General features: G+C 45.7%; 2 protein-coding genes across 3 annotated transcripts in view; one reads left to right on the top strand and one right to left on the bottom strand.

Moving 5' to 3' along the window:
- Window positions 1-9,340, top strand: part of LOC117964396 (uncharacterized) — a 9,411-nt gene extending 71 nt beyond the window's left edge. Inside the window, exons 1-5 of one of the 2 annotated variants that reach the window (XM_034907724.2) lie at window positions 1-382; window positions 2,360-2,463; window positions 3,931-4,012; window positions 5,075-7,295; window positions 8,278-9,340. The exon at window positions 1-382 is cut by the window's left edge and continues 71 nt beyond it. In XM_034907724.2, coding sequence (XP_034763615.2) covers window positions 253-382; window positions 2,360-2,463; window positions 3,931-4,012; window positions 5,075-7,295; window positions 8,278-8,383 — 2,643 coding nt within the window. In that variant the 5' untranslated portion in view covers window positions 1-252 and the 3' untranslated portion in view covers window positions 8,384-9,340. The remainder of the gene's footprint in view (window positions 383-2,359; window positions 2,464-3,930; window positions 4,013-5,074; window positions 7,296-8,277) is intronic. The other variant, XM_034907725.2, reaches the window with a different exon arrangement.
- A 1,224-nt stretch (window positions 9,341-10,564) lies between these two features.
- On the bottom strand, window positions 10,565-16,080 carry LOC131702747 (methylosome protein WDR77-like). The gene is made up of 10 exons (XM_059004768.1): window positions 15,807-16,080; window positions 14,732-14,917; window positions 14,195-14,336; window positions 14,041-14,090; window positions 13,806-13,876; window positions 13,045-13,099; window positions 12,586-12,657; window positions 11,901-12,009; window positions 11,366-11,434; window positions 10,565-10,788 (listed from the first exon to the last, which is right to left on the bottom strand). The coding sequence occupies exons 1-10, from the start codon at window positions 15,889-15,891 to the stop codon at window positions 10,659-10,661; spliced, it is 969 nt and encodes a 322-aa protein (XP_058860751.1). The 5' UTR covers window positions 15,892-16,080; the 3' UTR covers window positions 10,565-10,658.
- Between the last annotated feature and the right edge of the window lie 5,745 nt (window positions 16,081-21,825).

Here is a 21,825-nt window from a genome sequence, read left to right as displayed (position 1 = left end):
CAGGGAAAGGGGTGGAGAAGGAGGCGGGGGACGCTTCTTTTAAGCTTCACATGTTGCAGTGAGACATTAAATGAGTGAGAAGGGCTGAACCCTGTACTGCGCATTCCCGTCGCTGAAGCAGAGACGCAGTCCGTCTCTCTTTATTTGAAACGTTTCAGACACCTCTCTACTAACGCACCTGACGGCATGCTGAGCGGATAGCTTGTCTCGGTCGAGTAGAGAACACACCTGCGGACAAATACATTAATAAAAATGAAAAAGCAGAGTTTGAACAAGTTCCTGGGTCGGAAGACGGCTAACTCTTCTCTTTTTAGCCCGCAAAGCAGCAGCGGCACCGACGGGCTGAATTCGATTAGGAATCCGATCGAACTGACGGACTGGGGTGAGTCGAGTGGAATATTGAATTAGCGGACTGTGCTTGAAACTGCCTGTAAATGAAGACAATACTACTGATAATAATAATAATAATAATAATAATAATAAAAATAATAATACACATTGGGGCATCTAAGGTCGATATGTCGATCTAGAGTATGGGGACTAATCGGTTTGCGTCGTTGAATTAAATTGTGTGTTTAAAACCAATTCTCAATTCTCTGTTCTCGAGAATAGTGCAACAAGTGGGCGTGCGGTACTTTCAAAGTATCATAACTGGTCATGTAAATAAAGGCGGTTTTGCGCAATCGCCCACTGAGATATTTAAGGCCGAATATCTCCACAAGCCTACGTATTTTCTAGCATGGCAGCCTTTGCATGTTTTATTTGACTTGTAAAATAGCAAGGTCCCGTGCTTCATTATTACCATTCAGTGCGCGCTTGCCAAACCTCCCGTTTTTAGCGTGAGAATCCGGACCGGGGTTGAGAGTTTTAACTTACAAGCAAACATTCGAATGATGTATTCTACTGTAGTGATTTGCAGCACAATGCACCTCGATTGCCCCACAGACTGTACTTTTCAAACAGACTTAGTTACCAGTCCAGTTTGTTTACAGCCCTGCTCAGTGCTCTCTGAGATCCATGCCATCAGCTGTGTAGATTGTCATCAGTTACATCTAAGCTCTGCTGTGGCGCAGACAGGGATCCAACACATTTTACAAAGGAGATTCCCATAACGCTGCATTACATTGAGCAGGCACACCCTGAACAGCAGCAGGGCAGGAACAAGCTCGTTTGTTTAAAAAAGTGACACGTTGCAGGTATTTTTAATGGACTTTGTCACGTGAAGGACACATGCCTCGCTCTATGCAATGGCCTAACATTGCTCTCCCTCCCTCTCTGACCCTGTGCAGTCTTCTGATCCGAGGTTTATTACAGTTTGCTGGATAGATCACAGCTAGCACTGTATCGCTTTCATTTCTCTCACTCGCTCGCTGTCTTACAAACCTGTGGCTGTGTGCTGTAAAGAGGCGGGTTAACAGCCAGGCTAATTAGGAGCTGCTCCATTAGGACAGAGCCGAGTCCAAGCGTTTGAGGCAGTTCAAGTGTTGAGGTTCCTCGTGCAGGTTTGCGCTAGTGTATTTAACAATGCTGCATTGTTGTGCCCAGTAACATTTTGTTTTATATGCAAACGAACAACATGTTTTGTTTGCACGTTCATTGGGGAAAAACCTACAAGCAGCAGAAGATGCAGCTTCCACAGTTTTGACGAGTGCATAACTTCAGTGCTTCAGTGATCTCTGTAGCCCACAAGATTTATTGCACTCGGTGTGTTGTGTTGACTGTATAAAGCCTGCCAGTGCTGTGTGGTGCATTCTCACTATAGAATAATAAAAACCTTTGTATCCCCTTATCTGTTATCTGCTATTGCTTGGATTACACATTTACATTTCTATGGCTGGTTTGTCCAAACGGGATCTCTCTCTCTCTCTCCTTTCAAATGCAGTGAGAGGAGTTGGGGGCATGATCATTTAAGAATGAGCAACACCAGGGGGCTCTGCACCAGCCTTTCACCTTCAGAGGGCCTGCTTTAAAAATCCAGTTCCCAAGTGAATCGGCAGACCCTGACTTCTTAATTAAACATGTAAAGAGATCTGTTCATTCCACAGTGGGATTCAGTGCAGTCTGCTGTTTCTGAACAGATCCCTCCCTCCCTGTGATATCGACAGTGAGTGAATGTACCCCCTCTTGTGTAATTCAGCAGGCCTCTTGTTCCTTAAGAAGAGCAGCTGGCACTATCACAGCTTCAAGGGGATGTTACATTTCACAAACGTCTGTTTATCAGTCACCTTGTTTTCAGCCCTCAAGGACAGGGGAGAGTTGTTAGAAATCCGATGTGTGTTCCAAATCTATTGGAGGTGTAGAACGCAGATGATGATGTAGTTAACGTGTCTCCTCAAAGACGCTCTGGTTTTCATTTCAGATAACATAAATGCAGTCGTGTCCTCAGCCTCATTCCCAGACTCCGGGACAGCGAGAGTGCGAGCCAGGCCCAAAGTGAACCTCTTCCCTCAGTCTCATTTCACTGTGAGTATAACAGCCTCGCCATTCATCTGCAGCCTTTCGTTCAGTCCAACGTTATGAGAGAAACAGTAGGTGTCGCAGTTTGTCGCTGAGCCAGCAGGTGAACACGCACTGAATCGATACAGACATATAGTAGACAAAAAAAACTGGAGCATTTTACTGTTCATTTATGTAACGGAAGATCTCAAGAATTTGCAGAGTCGTGTCTCAAAGCATCCCAGTGATTTGGCATCAGCAACGTGACCAGACCCTCACCACGCTCTGTGTAAGGAAGGGTCCCCACCCTCTTTCCTAAGCCTGTCTCCACTTTGTTACTGACCACGTCCCCGGACAGGTGAGGGTCCTACTCATGATAAAAACCCATCTGTTGTTCAGCTTTTCAGTTAAATCTGTTTGAAATAAACAACCAAAGAAAGGAAACCAGGAGGCAAGGCGTTGCTGTCTTCAGTGTTCATGCCTCTCCCAGCTAATTAGCTAAGCATGCAAGAAATCCTCAGCTATTACTCACCTAAGGCTTGCTTCCCCACACACAGAGAGATTCTTCACTTCACAGCTGCGGATCCGAATGTTGAGGCAGAGACAGCCTTTTCTCAATGTTAGATGCTGGATAGCATCAATGCCCCTGCGATAGTATGTTGCTAGTGAATACAGATAAAAGTTTTTTTTTAAAAAAGCAGAGGTGTTCTTAACCCCTTAGCTCGATGGCACGGCTCTAGGAACCTTTCACCTCTGGAGACCTGGCTTCCAATCAGCCTCAGACCATGAGTGAAAGTTGGTGAAAAAAGGCCACCCCCAAATTTAGCACAATTTTCAGTCCGCTTCGGAGAGGCCCAGTGGGCTCTCAGAGATATGAGAGGAGAGGTACGCTGGGGTCTGATGACCGGACTGCAGCAACACCATTGTCCTTCACGTTTGTTGGGTATGAAGAGTAGACCCGGGAAACGGTGTGGTACGACACCCTGCATCACCGAGGGCAGGACTGAGCCCCTTGTAATACAGGGTGACGAATCTACCACCCTCTTCCCCAAGGTCTACTGTAGCTACCTGGCAAGTTCCATGTGTACGACCCCTGGCAAATCAGTGGCCAGCATCCAGAATACAATCTGGTTACACAACCATTGAGATAACATCTTGATTGCATGGTCTCCGGTCCTACAGAATTAAACGCCTGCATTCTGAAACCATGCAACAGCTTGTGTTCCAAGAGGCTCCAAGCATTCCTTGACATGGGTGTCGTGAACTGGGGGTGTGTTTTATTATTCATCTGAACGATGGCGGATCTTAATAGTGCCGCCATTAAAACACGCGAGGGAAGAGGGCAGAAGATTGTTAAAAACCTCCCAGCATTGAAAGGATCCCGCATCCCATTGTCAACCAGCTGAACTATTCTTAATGCCACTTTGTTGGTCTCAACCGAAAAGGGTTAGCTCACTTCCTAAGACAGAGCGCTACTGTTTTCTTTGTTCTCAGGCTGCTCCAGAGATCCAGGGGTTTGCTGTTCCCACACCGACCGTGCCTGCTTCCCACAAAGGACCTGCAAACCCAGCAACAGGTAAAGAGCGCTCCGAACGCTATCCCTCTCTGGAGATTTCTTTGTTTTATTCAGTGACTTGTTATGGATTAGTAACCCGCCCGCACTGCCTTAATAAGGTGGTGTCAGCGTGTTTCAAAACCACATGATTGCCATTCAGTTCATTCACAGTTCTCAAAAGGTGAGGTTATGTGAATATGGCACAAGACTCTAACTTTCCAGTTCTTGCAAACTACCAAGTGCAGACACTGGAGAAGCATGCTTATGCATGTATCACATTGATTGCCGTGTGAAAAGGTTTTAGATGCGTGCATTGCAGGTTCAGCTGAAGTCTGGTTGCTGGCACCTGATCACTGCAGTAACGCGTTTTTGTTATCAGGGAAGTCAAACAAGGGGAAAAGGAAGGGGGGGATGTAAGAAGAAATCCTGATCAGCCATTCAGGAAACCTGACACCCACTGAACTGGTTTTACCAGGTGACTCAATGAATTCAGCCCGCAGGTTAATTCTGTTACTGTTTAATGAAACGATCCGATAGCACAGTGCCCAGCCTAGCTGCTGCGTCCAAGTGGTTCTCTTTCAAAACAAATACATACGTATTTGCTTTAGGTGTTTCTGTGTAATGCATGTTGCAAAACGAAGGTGGGGGCATGTGCTTCTAGAGCAGGGTGTGACAACTGGTCGGTACACTTCAGATACAGGCAGTGAAATACCTTGATTCCTGAAGACAATTCAAATGCAACCTTGCAGGTTCATAGCTTTGAAGTGCAGTGATACATTGTGCCTGCAAGCTTTGATGTTTTGCCACAGCTCTTCACAGGGAGGGCTCTGTTAGAGAGTAATGTTAGGCAATGTTTGAGCAACGTTAGAAATGCTGTCTTGTTTCTGATTATCTGTAAAATGTTTCATTTTGGGGATTAGACAATTGCACCATTGTATTATGTATTTTTTTTTATCCTCATTTTTACCAGAAAGAAAATCCCATTACGTTTTGCAAGGGTGACCTTATTTAAAAGTAGAAAGAAAAAGAAAATGTGGCTCCTACTAATAAGAAGATGCTTATACTTCTGTTTTTTTCTTTTAGAAAATGGCGTGAGACTCAATGGTAACTCCGAATGGAACCCATTACTGCACAGCCCAGCTCCCAATTACATGGAGGAGGAACATATTTACATCCCCCCACCCCCGGCGATGGCTCCCCCACCTCCTCCACAGTTCGCCCCGCCCCCCCCACCGTTCCAGGCTCCTGCAATGGCACCTCCCAATCCTCCAAAGAAGGCACCTCCAAATCCTCCAAAGACAGCACCTCCAATTTCCCCATCATTGACGCCTCCCAGTTTCCCACCAGTGCCTCCCCCAGTGCAGTCCATCTACAGGGACACGGAGAACCCCCTAGACCTCCACCTCCCGCGCCCCAAATTTGCTCCTCCCCCACCCCCTTCACAAAAAGAACAACAACTGGTCCCCCCTTTGCCTCCCCCCACAGCCAAAGCCCTCAAAGTGCCACCGCCCAAGCCCATCAGATACTCCTCGATGCAACATCTCGATATCGTCTCCCAGCAGCCGGAGCCTGTGCAGATTCAACGCGACCCCCAGAACAAAGCGCGGCTCTCCAGCTTCTTGCCTTCGTCCACCGTGGACAGCAGGGCCGACAGGGAGCAGAAGGCCAAGTCCATGATGATCTTGCAGGATTCAGCCACCAAAGATCTCCCCGCCCCAGCAAACAGCAAGGACCCTGCCAGGGTGCCGGCCAGGGACCCTAAAGTTAATTATGGTGTGCCGGTCAAGCCAGCGAGAAAGAACAGCTCAGGGATCCAGCTAGCCCAGGAGCTGGAGAGCATGCAGGACAACATGCCGTATTCTTACCCCAGTTCCGTGAACAAGCCAAACCCTGTGCTTCCCGCTCCAGTGCCTGCAGACTACAGCAAACCGAGGAATTATTCTCCACCAGATTCACTATCCAGGGATGTCTCGCCACCTGCTGCAAAAACAGAGGAGAATTCCAAACCTGTGTACAAGAAGGACAGTGATTCGCGGAGCTCGTACGGCAGCTCTGTGCCAGTTAGCAGCCCAAACCAGCTGCCGCCACCACCGCCAAATACTCTCCAGACCAAAGTGTCTTCTTATTATTCCAAGGATGAGCTGTCCCCCCCTGCGCCTGAGAAAAAAGACGGTCCGAAATCTCCCATGGACCTCCTGCTCGCTGCTAAAAGGAGAGCTGAGAAAGGGCGCAGCCTGTCCAGGCAGAGCAGCCAGAGTAGCAACAACCGCTTTCCAAACTCTTCCACCGGGGAGATGACCTCCGATCAAATTCATCAGAGCCCGTCCAATCCCAACTCCTTCGTCATCACCCCCAGGGCAGACTTGGACGTCCAGGAACCAAGGACTCCAGGATACGGTGCCTCTCCACCAACACGCTCACGGTGGCAGGACCAGACGGTAGCTGAGGAGCCCCCCAGTAACCCACACGTTCCGGTTCCAACATCTGTGGTGTCGTTGAAGCACCAGAAGGGTGTAGAGAGCTCGGAATTTCTACAGGGAGAGGAGCTGTCCTCCACACTGCTGGTCCAGAACCTCTTGCAGTCCCAAAGGACCAACACCAGAAGTAATCTTTCAGTATCCGAGCTCGCCAGGAAACCAGAACCTACCTCGAACTCTCATCTTAAACCCAGCTTCAGGCAAGAAGAAAGCGGGGAAGATTTTGGCTTCATCCCACCACCCCCAGAATTTGCTAACGCTGATGAAGAGGAGGAGGAGGAAGAAGAACCATCTCCCTATAATAAACCAATCTACCAACAGTCCAACAACTATAACCCCCCACCCAGTACGCAAACAAACTGGAAGACTGCTTCCAATGGGACGGATAGAATCCCAGGTTCCCCTGTTCCGAAAACAAAACCCCAAATTAATCTCCCAGCTCCTCGTCTCCCAACCAGCCCAGCTGACTTGAAACTTACAGAAAGGATTAAACCCAGCTTCACCACGCATCCGTCAAGCAGCCCACAGCCTGCCCCCACTCCTGCGTCTGTCACCCTCCAAAGTATCCTGCAGAAAAAAATGCTGGAAATGGATTTAAAGCAAAAATGCACGCCAGCAGAGAGGAACGACGACACGTGGTCAACCGACCAACCTACGGAGCCTTGGATCAACACAGTGAAGCCAGGCTTTCAGCCGACAAGGAGCAACACTGGGGGGTCGAACATGCAGCTCGCAGGGGTGAAGAGAAACATTGTGAATGAACTGAAAACCCAAGTGAAGAAAAAGTCTCCCGAGCCACCAGCACTGGCTAGCCAGGATGTTAAAAGGTAAGGTACTAATCTGTTAACATATTTTTAGATTTGTGTTGTCGGAAATACAGAGCAGGAACATTCAAGGCGTGCCCAAAAACACCCTTCAAGTTTGTCAAAGTCACTGCTTTCGTTCTCAAGTAGCCCTGCCCTGCTCAGTTATGGAGAGAAATGAAGATGGTGAAAAAGTATTAACATTGGTTGTCCAAAAGAATTTGATAATGTTTTACATGATTTCTATGAACATACTGGCACAGGGTCTGCAAGCAAGCTCAAAGCCAGGAAGAGACCAACTCCACTGTCTCACAAGACCCTTGATGAAGGGTAGTTTCAATATGGCCCACTTGTCCACTATTTCCAAGCCAAGAAATCTAATGGAGACAAAACACTTACTGTTTGAGCTCCAGAAATCCTGCGGATTTCCTTTGTCATAAAAATTGAAGGGCATGGCAAATAAAGATTTAAGAAAACATTAATTAAATGACTTGTGACCTTTTCAACGTCACTGTTAAAACACGCCAGGATCAGGTATTGTAAGAATGCACAATGCATAGCTGGCTGGTCGCGTGACGCCAGGAAAGAAATTCGCTGTAGTGTCCACCCGACATTCAGAACTCTCTGCTTCGCTTCCTGGTGTCGCTCTTGAAGGAATGCATTGTTCATGTGAGATGGTTTCACAGTGACTGCATAGGGTTACAAAGTTGCAAGACTGGTTTCACACCCTCAGATGAGCACTAATCTTGGGACTACCAGTAAACAGTCCGGATTTTTATTTTTTAAAAGGCTGCCACTTTTTTTTTTTTTTTTTTTTTAATAAGTAGTTGTGAAAAGGGGAGCACAAGCAATCCACAACCATACACCCCCCCCCCCCCCAAAAAGCAGGGTATTTATTTTTATTACAAAATAATTCATTTTGAAGTGAGTTCATCTTTCTATCAATGAATGAAAATCCAGGTAAATGGGAGTATGTAATTATTCTTACTTTCTCCCACCCCAACAGCAATGCAACGCAGAACAGTTCAACGCAGTCACATGGCAGGACGTTCACAGTGCGACCCGGAACCAAGCAACCAATCACACTGCTGCGTCAAGGACAGCCATGCTGACAGCTGCAGCAAACCAAGCTTCCTCGTCTGGCACAAGCCAGATTCACTCGGACCTCCACGGCAAAGACTCTTACCTTTGGAGTTCTTTATCAGGATTGTAAAACAGTGCAACTGTATATAACCAGCCTTTAAAACTATGCAGAGGGTTGTGGAAGTTGCTTTTGCTGATGTACAGGAACCTAAAAAGCACTTAATCTACGCTGACAGAAAATGTTTTACCGTTGTTTTTATTCCGACATGCACAGGGTGATTATAAAGCCAGTTAGACACTTTGCACTGCTTCTGTCTGGGGGAGTTACAGAAGCACAGTATGCCAACGCTAATGGCATGCATTTAAACCTTATGTGGATACCGTGCAGAGACCCCCCCCCCCACTGACATGTACGGGAGCAGTGGGGCAATTGAAGCTGCTTCAATAAAAAATGCAATCAGATTTCACAATGTATCGAACGCACTGAAAGACGGCACCTGTCCCTTTTAAAATGCTGTGTTAAACATTGACAAACCCTGGCCATGTAGTTAATGCAGCACCAGCCTCTGTGGCAATTGTTAGCAGTCTTAACCTGCTGTAACGCTTTTGCAGTGGATAATTGTTTCCTGCTTTATTAATGCAAAGTGTCTGACGTGCTTTAAGATCACTGTGATATACACTTCTAGCACAATGCTGATTTCTAATAGTTTTTGTTTCTTATTGCCTGATATATAACAGTAAAGAGGCTATTGTCAACGTGCACGGGGCCAGATGTTACGTTTTGGTCAAAAAATAAGGAAGATAACACTTTGGCACGCTTACTGTTCTGAAACAAGAACAAATATTAAGTTCTGCTTGCTGATTACTGTATTGTATTTGAGGGAACGGGGAAAGCATGTACATTGTATAGACAGCTTATTTAACGTTTTCACACAGCTATGAAGGCATATTTAATAATTAAAGGTCATGTCAGGACTGTTTCTCCAGCCTCTTCCCCCCCAAGCGTCTTGTTTTCACTGAAGCACACAATGCCTCTGTATTTTAAATAGGACTTGCATGGTGACACATAACTGTTAGATTTAGTTTTAATCCAGGTCGGAGTTTCAGGTATTTCACAATGTACTGAACAAAGAAATGCATCACCTGCCCCAGAAACAAGTTGTCAAAGTGCTGTACCCTGGTAGCTGCACAGACAGCATGATTATCAAGAACACAATGGGGATTAAAACACTGGGATGCAAGTTACCAGCGCCTCATTACATGCATCTTCGGACCAGAAGCGTGTGTAAGCCCTGGCCACCATGTATTAGATGAATTGTTTTCCTGATAGTAATAAAAGTACATGGCCACAAGTTGCTTTGGCAACCTTCTCACTCTCTTTGGGAGTTTACTTTCAAAACCTGGCGAATTCTGTTGAGCAAATAATCCTGGCTAATTAAACAGCCCAGCCTTAACCGAGCCAAACAGATCGTAAACTGAAAGTCAAAAGCCAGGCCAGACTTCAGAGTTTGGAAATGGAGTGAACGTTAGTCCAAGTCCCCTGCTGATTGTGCGTGGAGCCGTGTGCCCCTCTAACACCACTGCAAAGACACGCAAAACAGACATACCATGCAAACCATTCCAGACATGTTAGAAACACGCAGCTGGGATGAAAGCATGCATTACCAGCTGTGTTGCTTTGTTAGCTACTTTACCTCTTTACATTGTCTGCAATCACACCTCAATACAAACTCCACTGATGTGTTCTGGTGTAACTTTGATATTGAAGTGCCAAGATTCTTAAAAAACCGGACAACGGTTCAAAATGACCTTGTCTGAAGTCTTTGGAGGGCACACTTTCTATTCATGGTACACAGAGTGGTTGTGTAGGGTGCCCCCTCGCCATTCTGTCACACACACACACACTACAACGAGGAATACAGAGGGTAGCTTCATAGTACAACAGTCTACAAGTGACGGTCAAACATGAACACTTTCTCATCGCACTACCATAGCTAACAAATTGTATCAATCGCCATAGTCTTATTTTTAAGTGTGCATCAAACGCTTAGTAAGCTAACTTGTGCAATTCACCTTAAAACGAGGGAACTTTTCCTACTCTGCATTAAAACGATGAAATCCATCCATAATGAATATTTCACATATTTCAAAACTCCCACCTTGCAGACCCGTTAACCTGGCCTAACCGTGAACAAAAGAGGGGAGCGCTGGACTTTCACTTGCGTTTTATTTTTGGAAATATAACCCTAGCAGGGTCAGTATGCAGTGGTACTCTGGCTGCTGGCCTGGCGTCTCATCTCCTCTCTACTCGCCCGCCTGGCACACTGTGTGGTGAATGACCTGGTGATCCCAGCTCACCGTCGTGAGGGTGGAGCTGGCGACGGGGGACCAGCACACGCCACGCACAAAATCTTGATGTGTCCCGTCCCGGAACCTGAAAGAAAAAACAACAGACACTTTAAAAAAATCGACAGAACTCAAGCTACCAGAGAAGGGTCAGCGTTTCACCCCGGACACAGAAACTGAATCAAATCACGCCTTTAAAAGACTTTTTAAAATGGACAAAATTAAGAGCTAAAAACAGTAAATGTATATAAAATGGTCTGTAAAACAGATAAAAAAACACATGAAACTCAGACAGTATGTGCATGAGAGAGAGGGGGAGAGAGAGAGAAAGAGAAACTCAATCTAAATCGATGTCCATAGCTGCATAGCAAAATCAGATAAGCAGTTCCTGTTGATAAAGAAACAAAAGGGCGACACACCTTGACTGTATCCCCAGCCGAGAATAATATTTAAATCCTTTCATTTAAATAAGCAAAACACACAATGGTCATCACCTACACACCCCAGCCTTGCTTGTGACGCTCCCAACGCGCTGCGCTGATATTTTCAGTGTTGCACTGGTCCCTGTTTCGCATGTACATTCCCCAGTGCAATGAGGAGCATGGTTTGGTGAACACCCTGCTGATCTGACTGCCAGTGGGACGGGCAGGTAATATTTCACTTACACTTCAGAGAGCTGAGGATCCAAAACTACAGCAGAGCAGTCATTGCTGATTGAAGCAAGCAGGGGAGTGCTGTGCAAAAAACAAAATACAAAACACTGTTAGAAATTCTGTACTCAAGAACACAATGCAGCTCAAATGCGGGGCTGTTATTTTACATAGAAACAAATGGAAAAGGATAATCAAACAGTGATAGAAGAAGATTTAAAACTACAATAGGATTATCCTTTGGAAACAGAAATCTTTACGTTTACGTAAATATTTTCAATGCACCAGTGACATCTTGTGGTCCCCAGAGACACTGCAAGCAGAACAGACCCATGTTGTTTCTGCAACACATCAGAATTGCACTAGTTTGCATCAACAGGAGTTTATAGTACCCTTTATCACTGTGAATCAAACAATAGGTAATCTGTATGAAACAGTAGCTTTAAAAATGTTCAACCACTAACTTCTCAAACACCATAAATAAGCTTGTAAAAAAAAAATCAAAAACTGTTCTGCTAAAGTCTTTCCTGCTGCAGTAAGAGATCCTCACCTGTGTGCTGAGAAGGCCAGTCCGGTGACACTGCGAGTGTGCGGCTGCAGCGTCTGCACACTGTCGGGTTTCTGCAAGTCTCTCAGAGAAACTCTCCCGGTTTCATCCCCTGCAGAGCAAAGCAAAAACCGGGTCACCTGCTGGGCCTGGAATACCCGACAGTGTGGCTTCAGATTCACGCGGCTGCTTCGCGCAGCTCTGACCTCTCCCAGAGCTGGACTGCGTTGTTACAATTCCACATGTTTGTGTGCACTGACGCACCGCTCTGATCGTTAGTGCTGCACGAACAGAACATTCGACTTGAGCTCTTCACAGAAATCAGACGAGGGTCGCTGGTATTGGATCGGGCTGTTCAAAGTGAAACAACCGAAGAAAACTAGTTGCTTGGGTTCGTGACGATCGCTGCTTTTCTTAAGACTGTGGAGAACAGCGATCCACGCAAAACCAAGCAGCTGTAAATTAGCCTGATCGACACCAGAATGAAATCACAGGAACTGCTGGTTCAAAATACACAGCTGCAAGATATCACAGCTGAGGCAGGCATAAGAAAAACAACCACAGCAAGAAAAAAACTCAAAAGCATCCCTAACAGAGGCTCAGCTGCACAGCACTGCGGTTTAAAATGACAATGCAAGCTCTTTAACCCATTGGCATGCCTGTATATGTAATATCACTGCTTCCTTACCGTATGCAAAGAGACTGCTCTGCTGTGGGTGCCATGCTATTGAGGTAGGGGTGCCCTGGGAGGGGCCAGTATCTACAACACGAAGGGGATAAAAAAACAAGTCACTGTAGAAATCCTTGATAAACAGCATCCCAGCACAGTAATTAGCATCCACCAAGCATCTGTGGGCTCCACACCCTGTGTCACCTTGTAGAAGGACAGAGTTGGAGAGAAAAGCTCTCTTGCAAAGTGCCTAACACTTTGCCCCATTGCATACAGTTCGGTCCAGACTAACTGGAAATAACTGGTAACTGGAAAGCACTGAAAGATTCCCTCAGGTAGAAACGAAGCGACATGCACTCCGATCATCCAGGGATGGATTTGCACACTCGGGGGCTGTTCAGCGGCTTGCTTCAGCACACTGCAGCACTGTGAAAGACACAGCAGAGCGCGCTGATCTGTGGAGGATTGCACACATACCGATTCGGGAGGCTGGTTTCGGATTCCTCTTGTCCCAGAGCAGTAGCCTGCCGTCCTGGGGGGGGGGCAGAAAAAAGTTGGTTACTGTAGTTTCCCCTTCCAGCACCACAATTCAGCACTCTACATCAGCAGATAAGTCTCAGCAGCTGCTTTATGCCAGCCTGGTATATCTGAAGCACAAACAGTACTAGGAAGAAGTACTGGTAAGAAAATAGTTTTACAAATTAACACATCAAATACATTGGGGGACCAAGTTTGATACAAAGTCACCTCTCTAAAAATAAGAGACAATAAATGCATTATCACATCTAGGCGACAGAATATGACAGACAGAAGTATAGATACATGGGCATTGATGTGTGAATTATGTATATGCATTTATATTATAGATCTATTTATGTATATTACACAGATATGTTCATGTCTGCATATATATACATTTGTACATTAACTGAATATTTTACTGGAAAAAAAAAAAAATCAATATCTGCCAGTCAACAGAGCCGTGTTCCGTTGGAATGCTGCAGCCGAGGCCCTTTAGATTCTAGAACACCGCGGTCTCGCAGACTCCTAGAACCGCACCAGCACCAGCACCAGCACCAGCACCAGCACCAGAATCCTTTGCTAGCACAACAATGCACCAGGGTCTGTTAATAATCACTGCATGATGTACGACGGGTTCCACTCCAGGGAGCTGCGAGAGAGCAGAGGAGACGACTGAAGCCTGAAATGCCACACAGAGAAGCAGTGTAGGGGTTTACCTGTCCGCTGGACAGAAACAGAGACTCGTCACTGGGGTTCGAGGCCACGCACATCACTGGACTGGAATGAGCTGGAGGATTGGTGAAGAAAAAAATAAGAAAGATTGACAGAGTTAGAGGCGACTGCACGGGGCGTTGAGAAATGCTACCATTTCATCATAATGACCAAGTACATCTTATTAAACGTATTTCTACGCCTTTATAAACAAATAGAAAAATGAAGCTTGTATCTCACCATTGTATGTGTTTAGTACCGTCTCTTGTGTCAGATCCCACACTTTCACACTGAAATAAAAGGGGATGCAGTTTTATGAATTTGCACTAACATTTACTGACGGGATTTCCACTTTGCAGGGTGGGACAGAGCAGAAAAGACAAGCTACACTAACCGGCAGTCCAGGCTGCCGCTGACAGCGTGCCCCCCCCCGGCCTGCGGGCTCACTGTGGTGACGATGTCATCGTGCTCGTATTTACAGAACCGGCTGACGATCAGAGTCTCATCCTCCGCCAGCTCCCACAGCTCCACCGCACCTGCAGGGAGAAGAGGAAGCCTCAGACACACGGCACAGCCCAGGGTTCAACCCTGACACCAGGGGGCTCCTGAAACGAGCAGGGACCAGCAATCAGACCTTTGATAAACCTGCCCGCCTTGATCACAGCATGGCTTACTATCAGGAGTAAGATTATCCGATTACACCAACTCCTGCCTGCTGATCATCTCAAAACTACACCGAATTGAGGGAAGTTCTGCAGGGATGGAATCCCATTGCAATGCAGCTGCACCCATTCCAGGTGTGTCCTATTAAACTTACAGGAAAGCCAGGAGCGGATCAAACTGCTACGCAATGGGAGTCGTACACCCATCCCATGAATTCCCACTAAGCCTATTTAGAAGAAAATAAAACCAGCAGCTAGCTGTAACTGGCCTGAATCAGACGCCACCAGGATGCCTCGCTCCGACACCCACTTCACATCCGACACCCCTGCCTCGGTCTGCACCCCCGCACAGCAGTACCCCTCGTTGGGGGCCATCTTGGGATCCTTGAACACCCAGATGGAGCCTTGCCAGCAGCGGCCGGATAGGCTGGACGCCCCGAGCAACAGCGCCCCGTCTGGAAAGGGAAAGAACAACAACACAAAACAGCTGGAGGTTTACACAGCGCTGCACAGCTGAAACGGAAACGAATGGTGAGTTACTACAGAGGTGTTTACACAAGTTCTGTTTCACTGTATTTCCTGCAGTGTTTTTACTGTGTAGCAGTCACACTTGTCCATGTGTTTTTACTATGAGACAACATGGAAAAGTGTGACTGCTACACAGCTGAAGTCTTATTATGAAGTAGCTGCTGTTTAAGGCACAGGCTAGCTTGTGGCTCCACAGCGCAGAATCGCATCTCTCAGAAAGAGCAACAAGGTGCAGTTCTGTCAAATATACTTCCAAGGCATGGATAATTAGCTTGAAATGCATTCCCTTTATTCTCGGCTCTTCTGCTACATCATAAAGCCACTGTTGTTGACGGTCCAGTTTGTTTGTAATCGGCAGTAAGGACACAACTCGCTCTTCCCCCCCCCCCGACAGCCAATCAGCGCGCTAATTCTAGTGCTTGCAGCAGTAGGGTGTTATAAACAGTCTTCCAACCGCGTTTTTTTTCTTTCTCAAATTATTTTAGGTGCTGCATAACGTTAAACTGGGGGCTTCGTTATAGACGTGCTTCGTGAATTTGCAGCGTATCTCCATAAAAACAGAACTTATAACAGAGGTTGGTAAAGCTGTCACAATACACGAATGTAATTTGGTTTCTCAAGTATTTTTATTGAACACGTGCTGGAGTCAAGGTGCAGCATGCATGCATGCATACATACATACATACATACATACATACATACATACATACATACATACATACATACATACATACATACATATTCTGCCATTGAAGACCGCACAGTATTATTTACACACCACACCACTGGTCCTAGTCAATAGAAACTCGACACTACCTGCTCTGTACTGCGCCGAATCCAAGTGCTTCTCCATGCACGCCGGGGCGTTAGGAGGGATGCTCCACCGATTTTCCTTAATCATATCAGCACTCTCCTTACTTCTCCGCTTTTCTTTTAATAAACAGCTCCTGGTGCTGTCCAGTGCACAGTCTCCCCCCGCGATGCTGTTTGACTTCTCCCCCCGCACTGTCCGCTCTTAACCCCCGTTTGAATGAAGCAGGGAACGGGCTAAATACCACCACGTGCTTCCGCTTCCAAAACCCCTTCCCCGCCCCCACTGCTTTCAGACACTCTCGCGGGGTTTGGGCGGTCTTCTCGCGTTGTTACAAAGCAGCCGCTCGGGGTGCGCTTTGCTGTTACCTGGCAACGCGCTTTCGAAAAAACAAAACTCTGACATTTCGAGATTTTTGTCAGAAGCGTCAAGTTTAAAATTTGAGCGAACGATTGTAGCTTGCCTGTCACACAGTGGAGACGAGGAGATCTTCAGCCACATGCACAGTAGTTGTTTTTAGTTTTTAATGCATTATTTTTTAATGAAAAAAACAACAAAAAACGATGCAACAATTTATTTAAATATGTAAGTATTTGTATACCGTTTTTATAACCTTCTAACTTCACCCTTTTACATTTAGAAATTCAAAACCCTTTCCCGTGTTGCCTTATTTAAACCATCCACAAGAGGGCACCAGAGATTTGGCACTCGGTATCCTCTGCGCCTTGCTGCATGATTTTGCTTCCTGTCGATCAGTCTTCAGTGGTCGCGGTAATAACAGGCTTGTAACTGTGCAAACAAACACATTCTGCAGCCTAATGAAAACAAAACACTGTGAAGAAACTAAAAGTGACCCTACCCCTTTCCTTTTCGAATCAAAAACGGGTCCACATTTTTAAAATTGTTTCAGCCGGTCCCTTCGTTGCCTTTAGTGGTTAGCTAAACAAAATGACCTACAAGCGTTTTTAACTCTGGTGAATTTTCCATCAAGGACATGATTTTTATTTATTTATTTATTTGTAGGATAACTAACTTATAGCTCTGCTACATTGAAATGATTAATTTATTATGTATTCACAATTTACACTAGGGTGAAATACAAAGCCATGCAAAAACACCCTTATCCTAGCTATTCTTACACAATTCAGGCCACCCAACAATTAAAAAAAAAAACTATTTGGGCTTACAAAGATTTTGCAGCAAAAAGCGCTTAGGAAGCAAAGCCTGGGAGCTCGGGGATTGGCTGGTGCAATTGTCCTCCTACACGGAAGGGTTCTCTGAGTTCTCCCCAGCCGCGGTTCAGCTGGCTGGCACAGGCTCCCAGTGTTACAGGAGTGCAGAAACTGACCTGTGACTGGCAGAGCCCAGTGCGGCGCTGAACTGGCTGCCACGGCAATGCAGAGGGACGTTTCCACGTGTCCCAGAGTGACCCCGAGATAAAGGCTTGTGTCAGGGCCACAGGGATGGAAAATAGGTTAAAGTGTGGACTCTATGGCCGCCTTTATGCCTAGACAAAATAATAAGATGGGTATCTATCCATCAACTAGAACTACATATCTAGGGCAAGGCTCCACAAATATGGCATCTATCTATCTATCTATCTGTCTGTCTATCTGTCTATCTATCTATCTGTCTATATTATTATTATTATTATTATTATTATTATTATTATTTGTTTATTTAGCAGACACCTTTATCCAAGGCGACTTACAGAGACTAGGGTGTGTGAACTATGCATCAGCTGCAGAGTCACTTACAATTACGTCTCACCCGAAAGACGGAGCACAAGGAGGTTAAGTGACTTGCTCAGGGTCACACAATGAGTCAGTGGCTGAGGTGGGATTTGAACCGGGGACCTCCTGGTTACAAGCCCTTTTCTTTAACCACTGGACCACACAGCCTCCTTATATACTGAAATATCTTTCCAATCTAGAAACTATTCTAAAAATGTAGAAAATATCAATTTCTGCAGTACTGTCTCATTCAATAAAAGCTGAGAAAAAAAAGAGTCTGATTAGCTTGACAGGGGAAAGTTCGTGAACATGGTACCTTAGCAAGATCCAGGAGGACTCAACCTTAACCATGCATTCACAGTAAGCCACTAGCCTTCATGGGCTTGTGTGTTAGAAGCAGCTGAGCCACTCTGTGCAGCACCTGTACAACCACGCCACATGCATGTCAGCTCTGCATAAAATCAGTCATCATTTCAAACCACACATGCACATCCGCTGCTGTGAAGCATTTCAAATAAAACAGCGCTCATCTGATTTTAGGAATGAGGGCGTCTGACTCCCCAAGTGAAAACCCCAAGGGCGCTGGCTACAGTGTAAACTGTATACCTTACACGTCTACACACTTAGGAAAATCATTTTCAGCTCTTGCAATATTGTTTGTTTAATTGCTGGCAATCAAGCCGTGACATTCTGGCTGGTTTCCATCTGAGCTGTAGTCCGACTGGACAGAAAAATAAGCAACAGCAAAACTCAAGAACCCAGCGAAAAAACAGCCCATATCACATACAGGGCGTGCAGTGAATGTAAATACAGGAAACTCAGTAATTGAAGCCGTAGAGATAAAGACATGAGTCTGGAAATTGCTTGAATGATCATACAAAAGCATGCATGATCATTATAATAGCAACTGACCCACTTTTGGTTGTGAAAATGATACCGAAGCTAAATGGTAAAACCTTTTGGGAATGTGTGCCTTTCAGCATATATAATCAAGGAGTGATACTGCTGGATCCACACACGTGTGAGAGAAGTGTTATTGGGGGCACTGTTAACTGAAGCCACCTGAGCAAGACTACTGTGCGTGAAACCACTGACCCTCCAACACACACAGCGCTGATCAGATACTGCACTCTGAACATTGCTCTGCACTTTCAGTTCAACCCTGTCACCTTTACTTCATAGCGAGGACCCTTTACCCATAATGGAGTTGCCATTGTTGCTAATGCTGTGATGACAATCTCAATTGTTGTCAATGGCAAACGTCCCTGAAATGAGATTTTAGTTAGAGAGCAAGTCGTTTCAAGCAGCTTCCCTTTTCCTTTACAGGTCGAGGGTGTCTCTCTGGGCTCTTATTAGGGTTGTCCTCTAATTCTTCCTTCATCTGGCTTTCAATTAGTCTCCAGTCTCAATCACTGTGCTCCGATCGTGTTGCTTGATAACTGCGTGTGGCGTTCATCTCATCTCAAAGGAATGAAGGAAGCTGTTCTTCATCAGAAAGCTCCAAGCATAGAACTGTTTCCCATCGCAGTATGAAGATGGGATTTGATCATCTTTCCTTTTCTGGATCGTACTGGGGAATAACTTAGACCCTCCTGCCAATGCTTCTCCTTCACTCCACATTAACACACAGATATTATTTATTCTGTGCTGAGATCTCTGCATGCTGCTGATGAAGAGCCACGCAGGTCTGTATTGTGTTGTTTGGGATTGTTCTATTGTTTTCCAGGACCCCCTTGCAAACCAGGCTCAATGACCATATCTCCTGGTTAAATACATAAATAAATATAGAGAAAAACTCTGTATTAGATGAACAGAACCGAGAAGCGCTATAAAACAGAGGAATATAACAAAAACAAAAAGGCCATGCCCCTTAGCTCTGTTTATAACCCTCGGGGTTTATTTATTTTCCTGCTGTTGAAAGGAAAAGACTATTTATATCGCCAGCTGGTTTACTTGAATTGTTTTTCACTCCTGGTCACATCCTGCCTCTCCAATGGGAATTGTGTTACTCCACAGGTGAAAGTGGACTAGAGAGTGGAGAGCTGATGAGCCGGCCCTCGTCAGGAGCAATGACCACACAATGCATCGAGGGCTCCTGCTGTGGTAACAGCACAGTGCTGCTTTCACACTGCGAGCGGATTGCTGAACCAGGTTGTACTGGATCAAACCGGGGAGGATGTGGCCTGTGTGATCACAGTGCAGCATTCAGCCACCGCGACCAATGCTCTGTACAGCTGGAATTAAATCCCTAGTGATCTTTTTATCCAGCCTTTAAGGAAGTGTATTTGAAAGCCAATGTGTTTCATCATCCCTAATCTACTACACAGCGCATCAGAAATGCGCTTCCCTTTTCCATGTCTTTCAAAATCCGGACCCCTGTGCACAGACCGAGTCCGCGCGGAACGTCTGTCTGTCTGCAAAATGAACTTAATAACTGCCTGGAACTTTCTCCCTAACTTTTATCACTGGCTCCCGAGCTGCAGACTGTTTACCCAGTCTGCACCCCACCCCCCTCCGCATGTTGCGTTTAAACGCATGCACACCCCAGTTTGTTTTGGCAAGTGCATGCACTGTTTGGATGAGTTTCACGAGGGGGGGGGTTGCAGTTCACGGTCCGGTTTCAAAACTGTTTGTGCTCCGGTAGCAACATTTTTAAATGAGCTGCTTTTCAGAAAATGTTACATAAATAAATACCAGCATGTTTCGGTGCATGCCGTTACTTTGGGGTATTTTCCTAAGCTTTGGATTTTTTTTTTTTTTTTGCAAAACTGAATACCTAGGCTGGATCATAAATTTGGCCCGTTCTTTTGTAGGTGATAATAATTTATTTTTGTTGTGCTTTTCTATATAGCTAATATCTGATGCCCTTCCAGTTTAAAGTGTGACCCTTTTTCACTCTTTCCCCAATCGTCCAGCAGTAAAGTTATTTTTAGCGCAGATAGAAGCTATTTGTCTCCTTTACAAAAACTCATCAGCTACTGAGCACATCTACAGCAGACCCGATTACTCTCTGGGTTTTATTCAATGGATTTGTGGTATTGGACTGAACTGAACTGCGCAGGTTGTCTCATCCGGGCTGAACTTTTAAATTTGGCTAAGTAGCTAATGCCCTAGCTGATTCTGACTGACCTGATGAGGACAACACATCTTAACATTCCCTGAAGGGCCGCACAGCGTACCGCACACATAGCCAGCGACCATAACAGGCTAGGAGTCCACTGCTGTGTGCATTGTCAAAGCGGCATTAACCTGCAGCGCGTGTATTGTTAACGGATCGTGCTATTTTTGCACGTTTTTTTATTGTGTCGTTACTTTTCACAGTCCTTGTGTTTCTATAGCGTGATTTGCCATGCTTTCTACCGCGTTCTGCCATGTTGCTATACTGCTTACACTTTCACACTTGTGTACCCCATTCAGCTCCTATAAGGGTTAGCATTAGGGTGCAGTAATTGCAAAATAATCTCACCTGACGGTATTGATATGGTAGAGTTTCTTAACTGCCCTCTTTAGACCAGCTAGGATTAGCTCTCTGACTGACTTGTAAGATTCTTCGAATTGGACCCTGGAGGTTCGATAGTTTTTACAGGAGAGAGTGATCAGGCAGAACCGTGGTGTTCTGTCACCTGCTGTATAGACTTGCTTTCTCGTGGTCTCTGTGAAACCTGTGTTTTAAAATGTTGTTTCGATATCCAGTTGACTCCTTCAAAGGCATTCTCCGGGCGCTGAAACAATGGAATCAGTCATGCGCTGGTTACAATGGCTATCTTATCCTTGCCTTTCTGATACAGAGGGGACACGCTGAAATGTGATGCAAACTCCCTGCGTTCTCCATGTGCTATTCCTGCCTTCTGGGAAATGGAACAGCACTCTGTTAAACAACCATAAAAGCAGAGCTTCTAAGCAGAGCTTCTAACACATTGCTGTTTTAAGACTTGTTAATAAAACCCCAGAAAGCCCCTGTGTTCTGTGCTGTGGTTGTAACTTGCCCGTTGTCTTGCATCATCTGGTTTTAACTTGTCAAAAGAAGAGCTGGCTTCTGTGTTAAAACCCTAAAGGAAAGGTAGTTATGAAGTTAGACCTTGAACAGCAGCAGCCTGAGGCTAGCGTAGGTTGTCAGTCCAAAGTCAGTGCTAACCAGGGCTGGTGAAACCAGGCATACTGTAGATGTTATCAAAAGCATTACTGTGTTTTCTACCGTGCTAAGATGTGCAGTCTGTTATGATTGAACCACCTAATCTGAAATGTGTGTCTACTTGATTAGAGCTGGATATGATCAACTCATAGAGCACCC

Source organism: Acipenser ruthenus, chromosome 30 (genome assembly GCF_902713425.1).
Source record: "Acipenser ruthenus chromosome 30, fAciRut3.2 maternal haplotype, whole genome shotgun sequence".
Classification (NCBI taxonomy): domain Eukaryota; kingdom Metazoa; phylum Chordata; class Actinopteri; order Acipenseriformes; family Acipenseridae; genus Acipenser; species Acipenser ruthenus.
This window is presented reverse-complemented; position numbering and strand designations above follow the sequence as displayed.

Bases quoted from the DNA above. Each gene is read 5' to 3' on its own strand.
- LOC131702747 (XM_059004768.1), bottom strand. From the start codon at position 15,891: ATGATTAAGGAAAATCGGTGGAGCATCCCTCCTAACGCCCCGGCGTGC. The intron at 12,010-12,585 runs GTAAGGAAGCAG...TTTGCTCTGCAG, and splicing joins GAGCAGTCTCTTTGCATACG to GGGATGAAACCGGGAGAGTT. The intron at 11,435-11,900 runs GTGAGGATCTCT...TTTTTTGCACAG, and splicing joins CTGGCCTTCTCAGCACACAG to CACTCCCCTGCTTGCTTCAA.